Source organism: Panulirus ornatus, chromosome 20 (genome assembly GCF_036320965.1).
Source record: "Panulirus ornatus isolate Po-2019 chromosome 20, ASM3632096v1, whole genome shotgun sequence".
Classification (NCBI taxonomy): domain Eukaryota; kingdom Metazoa; phylum Arthropoda; class Malacostraca; order Decapoda; family Palinuridae; genus Panulirus; species Panulirus ornatus.
In genome coordinates this window covers 71579664-71601982 of record NC_092243.1, presented here as the reverse complement: position 1 = coordinate 71601982, position 22319 = coordinate 71579664, and the positions used below count along the sequence as shown (strand labels likewise).

General features: G+C 41.4%; 1 protein-coding gene across 1 annotated transcript in view; it reads left to right on the top strand.

Moving 5' to 3' along the window:
* Mybbp1A (MYB binding protein 1a) overlaps positions 1-22319 on the top strand; it is a 181373-nt gene that overhangs the window by 41195 nt on the left and 117859 nt on the right. The window contains exons 7-9 of the mRNA XM_071675197.1: positions 1765-1924; positions 5768-5961; positions 20569-20782. Coding sequence (XP_071531298.1) covers positions 1765-1924; positions 5768-5961; positions 20569-20782 — 568 coding nt within the window. The remainder of the gene's footprint in view (positions 1-1764; positions 1925-5767; positions 5962-20568; positions 20783-22319) is intronic.

Sequence of the window (22319 nt, the reverse complement as noted above, 5' to 3'; positions counted from 1 at the left end):
AAGGATGTAAGGCATGTGTATGAGTAGGAAGAGAGGAAAGTGTTTGGTTCTCAGTGAATGTAGGTTTGTGGCAGGGGTGTGTGATGTCTCCATGGTTGTTTAATTTGTTTATGGATGGAGTTGTTAGGGAGGTGAATGCAAGAGTTTTGGAAAGAGGGGCAAGTATGGAGTCTGCTGTGGATGAGAGAGCTCGGGAAGTGAGTCAGTTGTCATTCGCTGATGATACAGCGTTGGTGGCTGATTCGTGTGAGAAACTGCAGAAACGGGTGACAGAGTTTGGTAAAGTGTGTGAAAGAAGAAAGCTGAGAGTAAATGTGAATAAGAGCAAGGTTATTTGGTACAGTAGGGTTGAGGGACAAGTCAGTTGGGAGGTAAGTTTGAATGGAGAAAAACTGGAGGAAGTAAAGTGTTCTAAATATCAGGGAGTGGATTTGGCAGCAGATGGAACCATGGAAGCGGAAGTGAATCATGGGGTGGGGGAGGGGGCGAAAATTCTGGGAGTGTTGAAGAATGTGTGGAAGTCGAGAACATTATCTCGGAAAGCAAAAATGGATATGTTTGAAGGAATAGTGGTTCCAACAATGTTATATGGTTGCGAGGCATGGGCTATAGATAAGAGTCGTGTGGAGAAGGGTGGATGTGCTGGAAATGAGATGTTTGAGGACAGTATGTGGTGTGAGGTGGTTTGATCGAGTAAGTAATGTAAGGGTAAGAGAGATGTGTGGTAATAAAAAGAGTGTGGTTGAGAGAGCAAAAGAAGGTGTTTTGAAATGGTTTGGTCACATGGAGAGAATGAGTGAGGAAAGATTGACCAAGAGAATATGTGTCAGAGGTGGAGGGAACAAGGAGAAGTGGGAGACCAAGTTGGAGGTGGAAAGATGGAGTGAAAAAGATTTTGAGTGATCGGGGCCTGAACATGCAAGAGGGTGAAAGGCGGGCAAGGAATAGAGTGAATTGGAACGATGTGGTATACTGGGGTCAATGTGCTGTCAATGGATTAAACCAGGGCGTGTGAAGCATCTGGGGTAAACCATGGAAAGTTCTGTGGGGCCTGGATGTGGAAAGGGAGCTGTGGTTTCAGTGCATTATACATGACAGCTAAAGACTGGGTGTGAATGAATGTGGCCTTTGTTGTCTTTTCCTAGCGCTACCTCGCTCACATGCGGGGGAGGGGGTTGTTATTTCATGTGTGGCAGGGTGGTGTTGGGAATGAATAAAGGCAGACTATGAATTATGTACATGCTTATATATGTATATGTCTGTGTGTATATATATATATGTATACGTTGAGATGTATAGGTATGTACATTTGCGTGTGTGGACGTGTATGTATATACATGTGTATGTGGGTGGGTTGGCCATTCCTTCGTCTGTTTCCTTGCGCTAGCTCGCTAACGCGGGAGACAGCAACAAAGCAAAATAAATAAATTAATAAATGAATAAAGAAATGTATAGGTATGTATATGTTCGTGTGGGCGTTTATGTACTTATATGCGTATGTGGGTGGGGTGGGCCATTCTTTTGTCTGTTTCCTCGTGCTACCTCGCTGATGTGGGAGACAACAACTTAGATATAATAGTAAAACAAAATCTTTTCTTTCTTTCATACTATTCGCCATTTCCCGCATTAGCGAGGTAAATAGTACTACATATACAGTGAGCTTTTCACTTAGAAAAATTTTATTTGCATCCCTCTACCAAAGTTGGTCTTTCTTTGTAATATTTCAAGTGATAATTTCATTCATTTTACATGTTTTGATTACAGTTATGTGCAGTTAGCAGTTGTGAGGGCACTCATACTTCCTCCTGGTAGTGTGCGCTTTGATCAGCTAACAGGAACGAAGTTGCTGGTACAGATGAAGACTCATTTCACTTTCACAACCATCAAGGGCATAGCAGAAATCTTAATTAAGATTATGGGAAAGGTAATATATTTTTTGTTTATGTTTATATATCATATACATTTGTTAAGGAAATTTATGATGAACCAGTGTTATCCATTTATGTAGGACTAGTATTCCAGATGAATCTCTTTTGGAATAGATGTATTAGGGAATTAAGAGGATGTATAGAATGAATACAAAAATTCATGTAGTGGCTTGGCATTTCAAATGATAAGTACAGTATATTATTCATGAGAGGCAGGCAGGTTGGTAGAATAAGGTCTTAGGAAAGATTTATTTATTTATTTATATTTATTTTGCTTTGTCGCTGACTCCCGCGTTAGCGAGGTAGCGCAAGGGAACAGACGAAAGAATGGCCCAACCCACCCACATACACATGTATATACATACACGTCCACACACGCAAATATACATACCTATACATCTCAATGTACTCATATATATACACTATTTTATTTATATATATATTTATTTTGCTTTGTCACTGTCTCCCGCGTTTGCGAGGTAGCGCAAGGAAACAGACGAAAGAAATGGCCCAACCCACCCCCATACACAATGTATACACACACACATGTCCACACACGCAAATATACACACCTACACATCTCATTGTACACACATATATACATACACAGACACATACATATATACCCATGCACACAATTCACACTGTCTGCCCCCATTCACTCCCATCGCCACCCCGCCACACATGGAATACCATCCCCCTCCCCCCTCATGTGTGCAAGGTAGCACTAGGAAAATGACAACAAAGGCCCCATTCGTTCACACTCAGTCTCTAGCTGCCACGCAATAATGCAATAATATATACACACACAGACATATACATATATACACATGTACATAATTCATACTGTCTGCCTTTATTTATTCCCATCGCCACCTCGCCACACATGGAATAACAACCCCCTCCCCCCTCATGTGTGCGAGGCAGCGCCAGGAAAAGACAACAAAGGCCCCATTCATTCACACCCAGTCTCCAGCTGTCATGTAATAATGCACCGAAACCACAGCTCCCTTTCCACATCCAGGCCCCACAGAACAGGAAAGATAAAATGAAAATATATAAGCCATCGTATATGGTAAAAAGTTCAGCCTTTATTATTGTGTGCAGATGAGATATGAAGTTTTACAGTTGATTGGTAAGTAGAGTTCAGGCCATTAAGTTAGATTTTCTGGAAAGTGTCTGCAGAGTTTAGAGATAAGGAAGAATGAGGATTTAATATTAGCATTTGATAGTGTTAAGGAAGATATTCATGAAATGATAGATGAAGCTCTTACGTGGTGTGGACGATGTGAGACTTGAGATGGTAAGAGTGACTAAAAATCTATTCAAGGAAATGGAGATCATATACGGAAGACAGAAGGCGAGGTGAAAAAATGGAGTGATAGGGAGGGACCTTTCAATAGAAGGACCTAATGAGGTGCTCAAATCAAATTCTGTGAAGAAGTTTTAGCTCAGGCCACCTTGCCGTGTAGTAGAAGGCTTATGGGATACAGACATATAGAGGTAGTTATGAAAAAGCTAGACATGATTACTGAGCTTTATGATGTACTAATGAGTTACAAATGAGCATTGACAGGAGGCACCAATAGAACCCCTAAATTCATATATAGTAGATGATAAACTAGTCTTCATTAAATTTCAGGCAAACAGCAGCCAACACTTCAAACCAGGATGTTAACATTGTTGCTGAAACCTTGTGACAACTATTTTTCTCTTGACATTTCAACTTATCATTCATTCAGAGATGCTTAAGTTGTGTACTTTGTTTAACTTTTTTATGTTGATGGTTCCAGTCACAGACAAAAGTCCACATCAAGACTGGGTTTTAATTGAAATATAGAGAGGATTATGAAAGGGAAAAAGAAAAGACAAGGGAAATAATTTACAAATTTTGGAGGAAGTGAAAAACCTGTCTTTTAAAATGTGCTAGGTCATAGTTATTGGAAAAGACATGAAAAGGTACAGAGTTCCAAAGCTTCAGTGTTTACAGAAAGAAGCAGTTATCATAACTGCCCATCTTTTAGTTGCTAATGGCCACACAGTAATCATGTGATGTAACAGCATGCAGAGTATTGCGTGGTCTAGCTAGTGTTGGGGCACACAAGCAGCCAGCTCTCAGAAGCAAAAACCAAAGTAATATCTATAGAAGAGGGAAAGTAAACCTACATTGTGGCATAGGACAAGAGGGTCAAGTCTGGCAGTTAGCTTGGGACAACTTGTAAGTTGGACTGCTTTTGCCTCTACTCTGTCAATTAAGGATGTAGAGCTAGAACCACCCCAGATTTGAGAACAGTACTCCGTACAAGGAAAATCAGTCCTTTGTATAGATGGAGCAACTGTTCAGAACTAAAGAAGTTTCGATACATAAATAGGACACCCAGTTTCTTAGAGGCAGACTTGGTTATTCCCATTATGAAGGGTTTCCAAGAAAGTGGATTTTATAGTAATACCAAGTTTGTTCATTGAGTCAAGAGGTATATAATTTTAAGCAATTTTTTTTGTCATGTGACAGTGTTCTGTCAGACGATTATACTTAACTGTTGTTTAGATCTCAGAGTGATTCATGAAAACCTGATTTTTGTGTGTCTTGTTTAGCTTGGTATTCACTAAAAGAATGCTTTGTCCATCATCATTATCATCCCTCCATGATTCCTGTGTCAGTTGTCCACATGTCTGTCTGTCATCCATCCATGCATCTGTCATTGAGTTGCTGCATGGCCTTGGGCATATGCTTTTAAGATCATGTGTGGTTGCTTCTTATTATTTAAAGAATTTATTGGCAAAAGATGGCAGGAACCCTTACTTCTAGTGTGGATTTTGCATGAGTTTTGCCTTTATACATGGTTTAACCTGGAATGACCTGTAACTCTAGTATGGATTTTGCCTGAGTTTTTTCTTTATACATGGTTTATAGTGGCTCAAACATGAAGAAAATTCCACCTGTGGTCATGAATCATGATACATGTGTTTTTTGTGTTGTGTATGAAGACAGAATCGAAACAGTTCATTGGAATAAAACCCATAAGTATAGTGTGTTTGGATTTTGTCTGAGTTATGCCCCTCATTAACTATAGGGGTTTTCTATGGAACAGTTCTGTTACTTGCAGTGGAGCAGAGTTACTAGGAGTGATATTGGAATGGATAGAGACTTCTTTTGGAGACTATTAAGAACATTTGTATTTAGTTTCATGGCCAAAAGTTGAATCGTCTTTAGGAAACTTATGAGTTCATAAAATCATTAAACTTCATAACTTTTCGCTGTTTAGGTTGTAGACTGGAATGTCTCGACTGTCCCATGAATATCAACCATGATGATTACAAGGGATACCCCTGCCTCTCTTTTTCTGTTATCACATACATGCAGATCTCCTTCTGATTATCTGAGACTGACATCTTCCAATATTCTATGATTCTAATTGTTTTCCCATGTGTTCTCTTGATCAGTTCTCAAAATCTAGCTTTGAAGTCATTTCATAAATACTGGTAATTCCTTAGGTGAAGAAGTGTCATCTGTTAAAATTGTGTCAAGCTAATATGTGGAAAATTCTGTTGCTTTTAACTGAAGTGTTGCTGTCTTGCCTAGAACACTTAGGTAAATACAGAAGAATTCAAATAGCAGCAGATAATTGGTTCCTATCGAGGCTGTTTATGATAGTGGAAGATATCAGAAATTCAGAGATTAGTGTTGTAAAAGTCGAAAGGCTTACGTATATACCATTTAAAGTTGATGCATTCATAACTAAAATATGTATATCAGGAAAATTCATCATGTGCCACCCTGCTTGGAATGTAGGATTGGGTGATTTTGATAGAGGTGGATAAATCCTTATTCTTTTCAGCAAATTGAGAATGTGAAGCCCCAGGATCAAATCTTTGCAGCACATACCTTGAGGAATCTGATTATACACCCTAAAGCGATTAGTGAGGGTCACTTAACGTGGAGGAAGCAGCAAATGATAAATCTCATGAAGATGGCATTCTTCTCCCAAGTTGAATCTCTTCAACAGAAGAGCTTCAGAGATATCTTCTTCAAGTATGTACTTTAGGGTATTTATTTTGATGTATATACATAAGTGTGTATTTTATTGATGAATTGTTGATAGATTATTTAGGTAGTATATTTATTAATTTTTTTGCAGGGAAATAGTGCAAATGTGTGGGAAATGTATAAAAGAAAGAGGCAAGAGGTCAAGAGAGGTGCAAGAGGTGAAAAAGAGGGCAAATGAGAGTTGGGGCGAGGGAATGTCATTAAATTTTAGGGAGAATAAAAAGATGTTTTGGAAGGATGTAAATAAAGTGATGTAAGACGAGAACATATGGGCACATCGGTGAAGGGGGCAAATAGGGAGGTAATAACAAGTAGTGATGAAGTGAGAGGGAGATGGAGTGAGTATTTTGAAGGTTTGTTGAATGTGTTTGATGATAGAGTGGCAGATATAGGGTGTTTAAGTCTAGGTAGTGTGCGAACTGATGAGGGTCAGGGAGAATGATTTGGTAAACAGAGAAGAGGTAGTGAAAGCTTTGCGGAAGATGAAAGCCGGTAAGGCGGCAAGTTTGGATGGTATTGCAATGGAATTTATCAAAAAAGGGGGTGACTGTGTTGTTGACTGGTTGGTGAGGGTTTTCAGTGTATGTATGGTTCATGGTGAAGTGCCTGAGGATTGGTGGAATGCATGCATAGTGCCATTGTACAAAGGCAAAGGTGAGTGTTCAAATTACAGAGGTATAAGTTTGTTGAGTATTCCTGGGAAATGATATGGAAGGGCATTGATTGAGAGGGTGAAGGCATGTGCAGAGCATCAGATTGGGGAAGAGCAGTGTGATTTCAGAATTGGTAGAGTATGTGTGAATCAGGTGTTTGCTTTGAAGAATTTTTTTTTTTTTTTTTTTTTTTTTTTTCGCTGTCTCCCGCGTTTGCGAGGTAGCGCAAGGAAACAGACGAAAGAAATGGCCCAACCCACCCCCATACACATGTATATACATACGTCCACACACGCAAATATACATACCTACACAGCCTTCCATGGTTTACCCCAGACGCTTCACATGCCTTGATTCAATCCACTGACAGCACGTCAACCCCGGTATACCACATCGCTCCAATTCACTCTATTCCTTGCCCTCCTTTCACCCTCCTGCATGTTCAGGCCCCGATCACACAAAATCTTTTTCACTCCATCTTTCCACCTCCATTTTGGTCTCCCTCTTCTCCTCGTTCCCTCCACCTCCGACACATATATCCTCTTGGTCAATCTTTCCTCACTCATTCTCTCCATGTGCCCAAACCATTTCAAAATACCCTCTTCTGCTCTGTCAACCACGCTCCTTTTATTTCCACACATCTCTCTTACCCTTTACGTTACTTACTCGATCAAACCACCTCACACCACACATTGTCCTCAAACATCTCATTTCCAGCACATCCATCCTCCTGCGCACAACTCTATCCATAGCCCACGCCTCGCAACCATACAACATTGTTGGAACCACTATTCCTTCAAACATACCCATTTTTGCTTTCCGAGATAATGCTCTCGACTTCCACACATTCTTCAAGTGTGGTTGAGAGAGCAGAAGAGGGTGTTTTGAAATGGTTTGGTCACATGAAGAAAATGAGTGAGGACAGATTGACCACGAGGATATATGTGTCAGAGGTGGATGGAACTAGAAGTGGGAGACCAAATTGGAGGTGGAAAGATGGAGTGAAAAAGATTTTGAGTGATTGGGGCCTGAACATGCAGGAGGGTGAAAGGCGTGCAAGGAATAGAGAGAATTGGAATGATGTGGTATAATGGGGTCGCCGTACTGTCAGTGGATTGAATCAGGGCTTGTGAAGTGTCTGGGGTAAACCATGGAAAGTTGTGTGGGGCCTGGATGTGGAAAGGGAGCTGTGCTTTCAGTGCATTATTACATGACAGCTAGAGACTGAGTGTGAACGAATGTGGCCTTTGTTGTCTTTTCCTAGCGCTACCTCGCACACATGTGGGGGAAGGGAGTTTTTATTTCATGTGTGGTGGGGTGGCGATGGGAATGAATAAAGGCAGACAGTATGAATTATGTACATGTGTATATATGTATATGTCTGTGTGTGTATATATATGTATACGTTGAGATGTATAAGTATGTACATTTGCATGTGTGGACGTGTATGTATGTACATGTGGGTGGGTTGGGCCATTCTTTCGTCTGTTTCCTTGTGCTACCTCACTAACGCGGGAGACAGCGACAAAGCAAAATAATAATAAAAGAATATATGAATATAGTTATCCCTGGGGGTAGGGGAGAAAGAATACTTCCCCTGCATTCCTCACGTGTCGTATAAGGCGACTAAAGGGGATGGGAGTGGGGGCTAGAAACCCTCCCCTCCTTGAATTTTAACTTTATGAAAGGGAAAACAGAAGAAGGAGTCACGCAGGGAGTGCTCATCCTCCTCAGAGGCTCAGATTGGGGTTTCTAAATGTGTGTGAATGTAACCAAGATAAGAAAAAAGGAGAGATAGATAGTATGTTTGAGGAAAGGAACCTGGATGTTTTGGCTCTGAGTGAAACGAAGCTCAACGGTAAAGGGGAAGAGTGGTTTGGGTATGTCTTGGAAGTAAAGTCAGGGGTTAGTGAGAGGACAAGAGCAAGGGAAGGAGTAGCAATACTCCTGAAACAGGAGTGGTGGGAGTATGTGATAGAATGTAAGAAAGTAAACTCTAGATTGATATGGGTAAAACTGAAAGTGGATGGAGAGAGATGGGTGATTATTGGTCCATATGCACCAGGGCATGAGAAGAAAGATCATGAGAGGCAAGTGTTTTAGGAGCAGCTGAGTGAGTGTGTTAGAAGTTTTGACGCACAAGACCGGGTTATAGTGATGGGTGATTTGAATGCAAAGGTGAGTAATGTGGCAGTTGAGGGAATAATTGGTGTACATGGGGTGTTCAGTGTTGTAAACGGAAATGGTTAAGAGCTTATAGATTTATGTGCTGAAAAAAGACTGGTGGTTGGGAATACCTGGTTTAAAAAGAGATTTTTTTTTTTTTTTTTTATACTTTGTCGCTGTCTCCCGCGTTTGCGAGGTAGCGCAAGGAAACAGACGAAAGAAATGGCCCACCCCCCCCCCCCCCATACACATGTATATACATACGTCCACACACGCAAATATACATACCTACACAGCTTTCCATGGTTTACCCCAGACGCTTCACATGCCTTGATTCAATCCACTGACAGCACGTCAACCCCTGTATACCACATCGATCCAATTTACTCTATTCCTTGCCCTCCTTTCACTCTCCTGCATGTTCAGGCCCCGATCACACAAAATCTTTTTCACTCCATCTTTCCACCTCCAATTTGGTCTCCCTCTTCTCCTTGCTCCCTCCACCTCTGACACATATATCCTCTTGGTCAATCTTTCCTCACTCATCCTCTCCATGTGCCCAAACCACTTCAAAACACCCTCTTCTGCTCTCTCAACCACGCTCTTTTTATTTCCACACATCTCTCTTACCCTTTACGTTACTTACTCGATCAAACCACCTCACACCACACATTGTCCTCAAACATCTCATTTCCAGCACATCCATCCTCCTGCGCACAACTCTATCCATAGCCCACGCCTCGCAACCATACAACATTGTTGGAACCACTATTCCTTCAAACATACCCATTTTTGCTTTCCGAGATAATGTTCTCGACTTCCACACATTCTTCAAGGCCCCCAGAATTTTCGCCCCCTCCCCCACCCTATGATCCACTTCCGCTTCCATGGTTCCATCCGCTGCCAGATCCACTCCCAGATATCTAAAACACTTCACTTCTTCCAGTTTTTCTCCATTCAAACTCACCTCCCAATTGACTTGACCCTCAACCCTACTGTACCTAATAACCTTGCTCTTATTCACATTTACTCTTAACTTTCTTCTTCCACACACTTTACCAAACTCAGTCACCAGCTTCTGCAGTTTCTCACATGAATCAGCCACCAACGCTGTATCATCAGCGAACAACAACTGACTCACTTCCCAAGCTCTCTCGTCCCCAACAGACTTCATACTTGCCCCTCTTTCCAAAACTCTTGCATTTACCTCCCTAACAACCCCATCCATAAACAAATTAAACAACCATGGAGACATCACACACCCCTGCCGCAAACCTACATTCACTGAGAACCAATCACTTTCCTCTCTTCCTACACGTACACATGCCTTACATCCTCGATAAAAACTTTTCACTGCTTCTAACAACTTTCCTCCCACACCATATATTCTTAATACCTTCCACAGAGCATCTCTATCAACTCTATCATATGCCTTCTCCAGATCCATAAATGCTACATACAAATCCATTTGCTTTTCTAAGTATTTCTCATACATTCTTCAAAGCAAACACCTGATCCACACATCCTCTACCACTTCTGAAACCACACTGCTCTTCCCCAATCTGATGCTCTGTACATGCCTTCACCCTCTCAATCAATACCCTCCCATATAATTTACCAGGAATACTCAACAAACTTACACCTCTGTAATTTGAGCACTCACTCTTATCCCCTTTGCCTTTGTACAATGGCACTATGCACGCATTCCGCCAATCCTCAGGCACCTCACCATGAGTCATACATACAGTAAATAACCTTACCAACCAGTCAACAATACAGTCACCCCCTTTTTTAATAAATTCCACTGCAATACCATCCAAACCTGCTGCCTTGCCGGCTTTCATCTTCCGCAAAGCTTTCACTACCTCTTCTCTGTTTACCAAATCATTTTCCCTAACCCTCTCACTTTGCACACCACCTCGACCATAACACCCTATATCTGCCACTCTATCATCAAACACATTCAACAAACCTTCAAAATACTCACTCCATCTCCTTCTCACATCACCACTACTTGTTATCACCTCCCCATTTGCGCCCTTCACTGAAGTTCCCATTTGCTCCCTTGGCTTACGCACTTTTTTACCTCCTTCCAGAACATCTTTTTATTCTCCCTAAAATTTAATGATACTCTCTCACCCCAACTCTCTTTTGCCCTTTTTTTAAAAAGAGATATGTACATAAAGTAGGAGAGATGGCCAGAGAGCATTATTGGATTACATGTTAATTGATAGGTGCAAGTAGGAGAGATGGCCAGAGAGCATTATTGGATTACATGTTAATTGATAGGTGCACAAAAGAGAGACTTTTGGATGTTAATGTGCTGAGAGGTGCAATTGGATGGATGTCTGATCATTATCTTGTGGAGGCGAAGGTGAAGATTTGTAGAGGTTTTCAGAAAAGAAGAGAGAATGTTGGGGTGAAGAGGGTGGTGAGAGTAAGTGAGCTTGGGAAGGAGACTTGTGTGAGGAAGTACCAGGAGAGACTGAGTACAGAATGGAAAAAGGTGAGAACAAAGGATGTAAGGGGAGTGGGGGAGGAATGGGTATTTAGGGAAGCAGTAATGGCTTGCGCAAAAGATGCTTGTGGCATGAGAAGCGTGGGAGGTGGGCAGCTTAGAAAGGGTAGTGAGTGGTGGGATGAAGAAGTGAGATCATTAGTGAAAGAGAGGAGAGAGGCATTTGGACGAGTTTTCCTGGGAAATAATGCAAATGAGTGAGAGATGTATAAAAGGAGGTCAAGAGAAAGGTGCAAGAGGTGAAAAAGAGGGCAAATGAGAGTTGGGGTGAGAGAGTATCATTAAATTTTAGGGAGAATAAAAAGATGTTTTGGAAGGAGGTAGATTAAGTGCATAAGACAAGGGAACAAATGGGAACATCAGTGAAGAAGCTAATGGGAGGTGATAACAAGTAGTGGTGATGTGAGGAGATGGAGTGAGTATTTTGAAGGTTTGTTGAATGTGTTTAATGATAGAGTGGCAGATATAGGGTGTTTTGGTCGAGGTGGTGTGCAAAGTGAGAGGGTTAGGGAGAATGATTTGGTAAACAGAGAAGAGGTAGTAAAAGTTTTGCTGAAGATGAAAGCTGGCAAGGCAGCAGGTTTGGATGGTATTGCAGTGGAATTTATTAAAAAAGGGGGTGACTGTATTGTTGACTGGTGGTAAGGTTATTTGATGTATGTATTACTCATGGAGAAGTGCCTGAGGATTAGCGGAATGCTTGCATTGTGCCATTGTACAAAGGCAAAGGGGATAAAAGTGAGTGCTCAAATTACAGAGGTATAAGTTTGTTGAGTATTCCTGGTAAATTATATGGGAAGGTATTGATTGAGAGGGTGAAGGCATGTACAGAGCATCAGATTGGGGAAGAGCAGTGTGGTTTCAGAAGTGGTAGAGGATGTGTGGATCAGGTGTTTGCTTTGAAGAATGTATGTGAGAAATACTTAGAAAAGCAAATGGATTTGTATGTAGCATTTATGGATCTGGAGAAGGCATATGATAGAGTTGATAGAAATGCTCTGTGGAAGGTATTAAGAATATATGGTGTGGGGGGCAAGTTGTTAGAAGCAGTGAAAAGTTTTTCTCGAGGATGTAAGGCATGTGTATGAGTAGGAAGAGAGGAAAGTGATTGGTTCTCAGTAAATGTTGGTTTATGGCAGGGGTGCGTGATGTCTCCATGGTTGTTTAATTTGTTTATGGATGGGGTTGATAGGGAGGTGAATGCAAGAGTTTTGGAAAGAGGGGCAAGTGTGCAGTCCGTTGTGGATGAAAGAGCTTGGGAAGTGAGTCAGTTGTTGTTCACTGATAATACAGTGCTGGTGGCTGATTCGTGTGAGAAACTGCAGAGGCTGGTGACTGAGTTTGGTAAAATGTGTGAAAGAAGAAAGCTGAGAGTAAATGTGAATAAGAGCAAGATTATTAGGTACAGTAGGGTTGAGGGACAAGTCAATTGGGAGGTAAGTTTGAATAGAGAAAAACTGGAGGAAGTGAAGTGTTTTAGATATCAGGGAGTGGATTTGGCAGCGGATGGAACCATGAAAGTGAATCATAGGGTGGGGGAGGGGGCGAAAGTTCTGGGAGCGCTGAAAGATGTGTGGAAGTCGAGAACGTTATCTTGGAAAGCAAAAATGGGTATGTTTGAAGGTACAGTGGTTCTAACAATGTTATATGGTTGTGAGGCGTGGGCTATAGATAGAGTTGTGCGGAGGAGGGTGGATGTGCTGGAAATGAGATGTTTGAGGACAATATGTGGTGTGAGGTGGTTTGATTGAGTAAGTAATGAAAGGGTAAGAGAGATCAGTGGTAATAAAAAGAGTGTGGTTGAGAGAGCAGAAGAGGGTGTTTTGAAATGGTTTGGTCACATGGAGAGAATGAGTGAGGAAAGATTGACCAAGAGGCTATATGTGTCAGAGGTGGAGGGAACTAGGAGAAATGGGAAACCAAATTGGAGGTGGAGAGATGGAGTGAAAAAGATTTTGAGTGATCGGCCTGGACATGCAAGAGGGTAAAAGGCGTGCAAGGAATAGAGTGAATTGGAACGATGTGGTATACCGGTGTCAACATGCTGTCAATGGATTGAACCAGGGCATGTGAAACGTCTGGGGTAAACCATGGAAAGTTCTGTGGGCCTGGATGTGGAAAGGGAGCTGTGGTTTCGGTGCATTATACATGACAGCTAGAGATTGAGTGTGAATGAATGTGGCCTTTGTTGTCTTTTCCCAGTGCTACCTGATGCACATGCGGGGGGAGGGGGCCGTCAATTTCATGTGTGGCGGGGTGATGATGGGAATGAATAAAGGCAGACTATGAATTATGTACATGTGTATATATGTATATGTCTGTGTGTATATATATGTGTATACGTTGAGATGCACAGGTATGTATATGTGCATGTGTGGACGTGTATGCATATACTTGTGTATATGGGTGGGTAGGGTCATTCTTTCATCTGTTTCCTTGCGATACCTCGCTAACGCGGGAGACAGCGACAAAGTATAATAAAATATACATGAATAATGAATATAGTGCATATGAACATGCACTTTCATAGAACATACACACCTCCAACAGCTAGGTTTGAACCTGTGGCCTTTGCGTGGTAGGTGGGATCGCTACTGCTAGGCTATGATTGCCCCTAATAGGGAAATGACTATTTGAAAACTAAGTAATCGAATACCCTTCATCTCACATTGGTGAGCAATGGGGTCTATACCTGTCAAATCCCATCATTCTTGCACAACTATACCCACTTCACTCAGATCTGATAGCTGGGTTAACGCAAAGCTTAGCTGCAATTGGTGGACACACACAGGGGAAGGTTGTGCGTGGAGTAGGGAGTCACTTTGGTTACCAAACAACAATGACTGGCCGCTACAGGAACATCTATGGCCATAGAGTGGCGACCTGGGACCAATCAGGCTGCTGTAATGGCTTGACATACTTTTATTGCCATTTACTTGTAGTTAGACAGATCAAGGAACTGCTTTAATTGGGATTTATTTAAGATATTTTTGATATTTATGGATCTGGAGAAGGCATATGATAGAGTTGATAGAGATGCTCTGTGGAAGGTATTAAGAATATATGGTGTGGGAGGCAAGTTGTTAGAAGCAGTGAAAAGTTTTTATCGAGGATGTAAGGCATGTGTACGTGTAGGAAGAGGGGAAAGTGATTGGTTCTCAGTGAATGTAGGTTTGCGGCAGGGGTGTGTGATGTCTCCATGGTTGTTTAATTTGTTTATGGATGGGGTTGTTAGGGAGGTAAATGCAAGAGTCCTGGAAAGAGGGGCAAGTATGAAGTCTGTTGGGGATGAGAGAGCTTGGGAAGTGAGTCAGTTGTTGTTCGCTGATGATACAGCGCTGGTGGCTGATTCATGTGAGAAACTGCAGAAGCTGGTGACTGAGTTTGGTAAAGTGTGTGGAAGAAGAAAGTTAAGAGTAAATGTGAATAAGAGCAAGGTTATTAGGTACAGTAGGGTTGAGGGTCAAGTCAATTGGGAGGTGAGTTTGAATGGAGAAAAACTGGAGGAAGTGAAGTGTTTTAGATATCTGGGAGTGGATCTGTCAGCGGATGGAACCATGGAAGCGGAAGTGGATCATAGGGTGGGGGAGGGGGCGAAAATTTTGGGAGCCTTGAAAAATGTGTGGAAGTCGAGAACATTATCTCGGAAAGCAAAAATGGGTATGTTTGAAGGAATAGTGGTTCCAACAATGTTGTATGGTTGCGAGGCGTGGGCTATGGATAGAGTTGTGCGCAGGAGGATGGATGTGCTGGAAATGAGATGTTTGAGGACAATGTGTGGTGTGAGGTGGTTTGATCGAGTAAGTAACGTAAGGGTAAGAGAGATGTGTGGAAATAAAAAGAGCGTGGTTGAGAGAGCAGAAGAGGGTGTTTTGAAATGGTTTGGGCACATGGAGAGAATGAGTGAGGAAAGATTGACCAAGAGGATATATGTGTCGGAGGTGGAGGGAACGAGGAGAAGAGGGAGACCAAATTGGAGGTGGAAAGATGGAGTGAAAAAGATTTTGTGTGATCGGGGCCTGAACATGCAGGAGGGTGAAAGGAGGGCAAGGAATAGAATGAATTGGAGCGATGTGGTATACAGGGGTTGACGTGCTGTCAGTGGATTGAATCAAGGCATGTGAAGCGTCTGGGGTAAACCATGGAAAGCTGTGTAGGTATGTATATTTGCGTGTGTGGACGTGTGTATGTACGTGTGTATGGGGGTTGGGCCATTTCTTTCGTCTGTTTCCTCGCGCTACCTCGCAAACGCGGGAGACAGCGACAAAGTATAAAAAAAAAAAAAAAAAAAAAAAAAAAAATTTTTGATATTTTATGATTAGTAGATATGATTACTGCTGGTTAGACCTAAGAATCTTACAATTGTTATAACATTTCTCAGGCTCACCTGCCTGCTCTGTAAACCTTACCTGTTCATGACACCTGTTAAGGCTGTTACATCATACTATAATGAAAGGTTTTCATAGTATTATCACATTACAGTAAGAGTGTGAAATAACCAAAAACTTGTAAATAATGGGGAGTAAGTTGTAGCATCGGCAGACTTGGGCATGCGCCACTCTAATTTCCTGCCATTTCTTCATTTTCAGATATTTCCTCAATCAGAAATAAAGTGAAATAAGAGATAACACTTATTGATCTTGTAACTCCTGAAATATAGTGACCAGTGCAAAACGCATTGAGGGGAATAAATAGGAAAATGATACAGACAATCTGAAAGTGCATGTAATGCGCTCGTGCCATATGTAAGCTCTTTGAACTTTTAATGTTGAATTTGCTTTGAGTCATGTAAAATAAAGCCAGACACAAATTATTTACAAAAAATTATGTAAACTGGCAGATAGTAATTATCAACAGAATAATGAAAACTAGCAGCTAACCAATATTCTCAGTATGAGTCCATACATTTGCCACCGCACCATTACCTTATGAAACAAAACATGTAACTTTGTTGATTGAAAACACCTACATGCCCACATTTACTTCATACACCACATCGTGTTATAAAACTTTATAATCAACTTTAATTTTCTTTGATAAATGAAAACTTTGTATGCTGAATCTTACCTCTTTAGCTTTGGAAATTATTCTTTATATAAACTGGCTGCATATATTGAAAGCAGTTTACAGTTATAAAGATATTTTTATTTTATTTTGCTTTGTCGCTGTCTCCCGCGTTAGCGAGCTAGTGCAAGGAAACAGATGAAAGAATGGCCCAACCCACCCACATACACATGTATATACATACACGTCCACACCCGCAAATACACATACCTATACATCTCAATGTATACATATATATACCCACACAGACATGTACATATATACCCATGTACATAATTCATACTGTCTGCCTTTATTCATTCCCATCGCCACCCTGCCACACATGGAATAACAACACACTCCCCCCCTCATGTGTGCGGGGTAGCGCTAGGAAAAGACAACAAAGGCCCTATGCCTTCACACTCAGTCTCTAGCTGTCATGTAATAATGCATTGAAACCACAGCTCCCTTTCCACATCCAGACCCCACAGAACTTTCCATGGTTTACCCCAGATGCTTTACATGCCCTGGTTCAATCCATTGACAGCACATCGACCCCGGTATACCACATCGTTCCAATTCACTCTATTCCTTGCACGCCTTTCACCCTCCTGCATGTTCAGGCCCCAATCACTCAAAATCTTTTTCACTCCATCTTTCCACCTCCAATTTGGTCTCCCACTTCTCCTAGTTCCCTCCACCTCATATCCTCTTTGTCAATCTTTCCTCACTCATTCTCTCCATGTGACCAAACCATTTCAAAACACCCTCCTCTGCTCTCTCAACCACACTCTTTTTATTACCACACATCTCTCTTATCCTATTACTACTTACTCGATCAAACCACCTCACACTACATATTGTCCTCAAACATCTCATTTCCAGCACATCCACCCTCCTGTGCACAACTCTATCCATAGCCCATGCCTCGCAACCATACAACACTGTTGGAACCACTATTCCTTCAAACATACCCATTTTTGCTTTCCAAGATAATGTTCTCGACTTCCACACAGTCTTCAAGGCTCCCAGAATTTTCGCCCCCTCCCCCACCCTATGATTCACTTCCGCTTCCATGGTTCCATCTGCTGCCAAATCCACTCCGAGATATCTAAAACACTTCACTTCCTCCAGTTTTTCTCCATTCAAACTTACCTCCCAATTTACTTGACCCTCAACCCTGCTGTACCTAATAACCTTACTCTTATTCACATTTACTCTTAACTTTCTTCTTTCTCACATTTTACCAAACTCAGTCACCAGCTTCTGCAGTTTCTCACATGAATCAGCCACCAGCACTGTATCATCAGCGAACAACAACTGACTCACTTCCCAAGCTCTCTCATCCACAACAGACTGCATACTTGCCCCTCTTTCCAAAACTTGCATTCACCTCCCTAACAACCCCATCCATCAAATTACAGAGGTATAAGTTTGTTGAGTATTCCTGGTAAATTATATGGGAGGGTATTGATTGAGAGGGTGAAGGCATGTACAGAGCATCAGATTGGGGAAGAGCAGTGTGGTTTCAGAAGTGGTAGAGGATGTGTGGATCAGGTGTTTGCTTTGAAGAATGTATGTGAGAAATACTTAGAAAAGCAAATGGATTTGTATGTAGCATTTATGGATCTGGAGAAGGCATATGATAAGAGTTGATAGAGATGCTCTGTGGAAGGTATTAAGAATATATGGTGTGGGAGGCAAATTGTTAGAAGCAGTGAAAAGTTTTTATCAAGGATGTAAGGCATGTGTACGTGTAGGAAGAGAGAAAAGTGATTGGTTCTCAGTTAATGTAGGTTTGCAGTAGGGGTGTGTGATGTCTCCATGGTTGTTTAATTTGTATAAATATATGTGTGTTGAAATAAGAAGAGCTGTGGATTTAACATGTTTCTGAGTGTTACATTAACCAATTAGCACTCTTAATTCAAAAGTTTTTAGGCTCCAGCTATCAGATCTGAGTGAACAGGTTATAGCAAATAGCATTTTGCAGAACCTGGCCATACAAAACGGAGGTATATGACTATGAATATAGTGCATATGAATGCTCACTTTCTTAGAACATACAAAGCTCAAACAGTCAAGCTCGAACCCAGGACCCCTGCATGACAGGTATGAGTGTTACAGCTTGGCTATTACGGGTGATCTTAGCCTAGCAGTAGTGCTCCTGCCTACTATGCAGGGGTCCAGGGTTCGAGCCTGGCTGTTGGAGGTTTGTATGATACATTTATATATCAAGGGAGGAAGTGATGAAGTGAGGAGATGGAGTGAGTATTTTGAAGGTTTGTTGAATGTGTTTGATGATAGAGTGGTAGATGTAGGGTGTTTTGGTCGGCATGGTGTGCTTAGTGAGATGGTCAGGGAGAATGGTTTGGTTAAGAGAGCTGAGGCGGTGAATGTCTTGCGAAAGATGAAATCTGGCAAGACAGTGGGTTTGGATGGTATTGCAGTTGAATTTATTAAGAAATAGGGGTTACTGTATTGTTGATTCATTGGTAAGGATATTCACTGTATGTATGAATCACAGTGAAGTGTCTGAGGATTAGTGGAATGCATGTATAGTGCCATTGTACAAAGGCAAAGGGAATAAGTGTGTGTTTGAACTACAGAGGCATAAGTTTGTTGAGTATTCCTGGTAAATTGTATGGGAGGGTATTGATTGAGAGGGTGGAGGCATGTACAGAGCATCAGACTGGGAAGGAGCGTTGTGGTTTCAGAAGTGGTAGAGGATGTTTGGATTATGTGTTTGCTTTGATGAATGTGTGAGAAATATTTAGAAAAACAGATGAATTTGTATATAGCATTTATGGATCTGGAGAAGGCATATAGTACGTTGATAGAGATGCTTTGTAGAAGGTCTTAAGAGTATATGGTGTAGGAGGTAAGCTGCTAGAAGCATTGAAAATTTTTATCGAGAATCTAAGGCATGTGTAAGAATAGGAAAGGGAGGAGAGTGATTGGTTCTCAGTGAAGGTCGGTGTGCAGCAGGGGTGTGTGATGTCTCTATGGTTGTTTAATTTGTTTATGGATGGGGTGGTTAAGGAGGTAAATGCTTGAGTTTTGGAGAGAGGGGAGTGTATGCAGACTGCTTGTGATGAGAGGGCCTTGGAAGTGAATCAGTTGCTGATTTGAGTTAGAAACTGCAGAAGTTGGTGACTGAATTTGGAACAGTTTGTGAAAGGAGAAAGTTGAGAGTAAATGTGAATAAGAGCAAGGTTATTAGGTTCTGCAGGATTGAGGAACAAGGTAATTGGGATGTAAGTTTGAATGGAGAAAAATTGGAGGAAGTGAAATGTTTTAGATATCTGTGAGTGGGCCTAGTGGCAAATGGAACCATGGAAGCGGAAGTGAGTCACAGGGCGTGGGGAGGGGCTAGGTTTTTGGAGCGAAGAATGTGTGGAAAGAGATAATGTTATCTTAGCAAAAATTGGTTTGTTTGAAGGAATAGTGGTTCCAACAATGTTATATGGTTGCGATGCATGGGCTATAGATAGGTTTGTATGGAGGAGGGTGGATGTGGTGGAAATGAAATGTTTAAAGACAATATGTGATGTAAGGTGGTTTGATTGAGTAAGTAATGAAAGAGTAAGAGAGATGTGTGGTGATAGAGAGGCTGTGGTTGGGAGAGCAGAAGAGGGTGTGTTGAAATGATTTGGACATTAAGAGAATGAGTGAGGAAAGGTTTATGTAGAGGATATATGTGTCAGAAGTGGAGGAAACAAGGAGAAGCAGGAGACCAAGTTGTAGCTGTAAGGATGGTGTGAAAAAAATTTTGAGGAGCCGGGACCTGATCATGCAAAATGGTGAAAGATGTGCATGGAATAGAGTGAATTGGAATGATGTGGTATACTGGGCTTGGTGTATTGTCAATGAATTGGCCTGAGCCAGGTGCCCATTTTATTGACCAACACCTAGGGGTGGATGATGAACAGCTCGGTTGACTGTCGACCAACTGACATAACCAGGATTCAAACCTATGCACTCAATCCAGGGCAGCCCATGCATGTTTCATGGTCAGGAATGCTAACTGCTACACTATAGAGGTCCATAAAGTTCACATGTAATCCATAGAAATGTTGTTAACTTTCAGCCTCACTCACCCTCATACATTTATGCATGCACCACCCCTCTTAAACTATGTATTCCTGATCACCATCCTCATTTAGCACAAATTGTATATATCAGTTATATTTTTATTCTTTTCTCTTTTTCCAGAGCACTTAACCATAATGCTGTAAACATAAAGGAGTATATATCTATGTTGCTGAGCATTGTGGATGTAGTACATCAAGAGTTGCAATCATGTGACACAGCTGGCACTTCTCCTCTTACTCTAAAGTCAAAAAAATTGTGGTCTGTGGTTTATGGCAAATTGTCTTCTTTACCTAATGAAAGAGATATAACACCTATAGCAATTGAAGTGTTTCAGGTATGTATGAACAAAGTGTATGCTTCCTTGATATTATTTACTGCATGCTCCTTGTAAACATTGCTTTCTTGATATCAACTGTTGAGGATGCTTGGTGGATGGGGTTGGAATGTATATAGTCACATTCAAGGTGTTCAGTGTTTGCCCTACTTCTCAAGTTCATAATTATGTTATTTGATCTACTGTCTTATTAGGAAGCCTTAATTTACTGTTATTTGTGCGCATATGCCTTTTAGAAACTGTTGGATTGACAAAGAGGATGTATTTGTCAGAGGTGGAGGGAATGAGGAGAAGTGGGAGACCAAATTGGAGGTGGAAGGATGGAGTGAAAAAGATTCTGAGCAGTCGGGGTCTGAACATACAGGAGGGTGAAAGGCTTGCAAGGAATAGAGTGAATTGGAACAGTGTGGTATACTGGGGTCGATGTGCTATCACTGGATTGAACCAGGGCATGTGAAGCATCTGGGGTAAACCATGGAAAGTTTTGTGGGGCTTAAATGTGGAAAGGGAGCTGTGGTTTTGGTGCATTACACATGACAGCTAGAGACTTGAGTGTGAAACAAATGTGGCCTTTGTTGTCTTTTCCTAGCGCTATTTCTCGTGTGTGGGAGGGGAGGTGGGTGCCATTTCATGTGTGGTGGGGTGGCGACGGGAATGAATGAAGGCAGCAAGTATGGATATGTACATGTGTATATATGTACATTTCTGTATGTATATGTATGTATACGTTGAAATGTATTGGTATGTATATGTGCGTGTGTGGGTGTGTATGTATATACATGTGTATGTGGGTGGGTTGGGCCATTCTTTCGTCTGTTTCCTTGCGCTACTTCAGTAATGCGGGAGACAGCGACAAAGTATTATGAATAAGTAAATAGAATGATTGTTAACAAGACAAATAAAAGTACTTTATTTTCTTTTGGGTGTAGTTTTAAAGGAGGAAGTGAAAAGAAGATGGAATGAGTATTTTGAAAAAACTAATGAATGTGGGAGAAGGGGAGGCAGCAGTTGCTATATGCATGGGAATGAAGGGTGGAAGAAAGAGGATACAAATGCAAGGGCCAATAGGAAAAATGGAGGTAAGAAGGGCAATAATGAGGCTGAAGGTAGGAAAGGCACCTTGAAGTGGATGGGATTACAGTTGAAATACATAAGTATGGAGGAGAAAGTGTGATTGAGTGGATGCAACTTTTATGTAATTTACCATGGAAACAGAAGGTAATACCTGAGGATTGGTTGAAAGTTGTTATCATTGCTTTACTCAAAGGAAAACGTGCTAAGGATGTATGTAGCAATTATGGTGGAATAAGTCTATTAAGTACACCAGGAAGAGTTTATGCAAGAATATTAATTTTTCACTCCATTCTTCTACCTCCAATTTGGTCTTCCACTTCTTGTTCCCTCCACCTCTGACTTATATATGCTCTTTGTCAATCTTTCCTCACTCATTCTCTCCATATGACCAAACCATTTCAGTACACCCTCTTTTGCTCTCAACCACATTCTTTCTATTACAACACATCTCTCTTACCCTTTC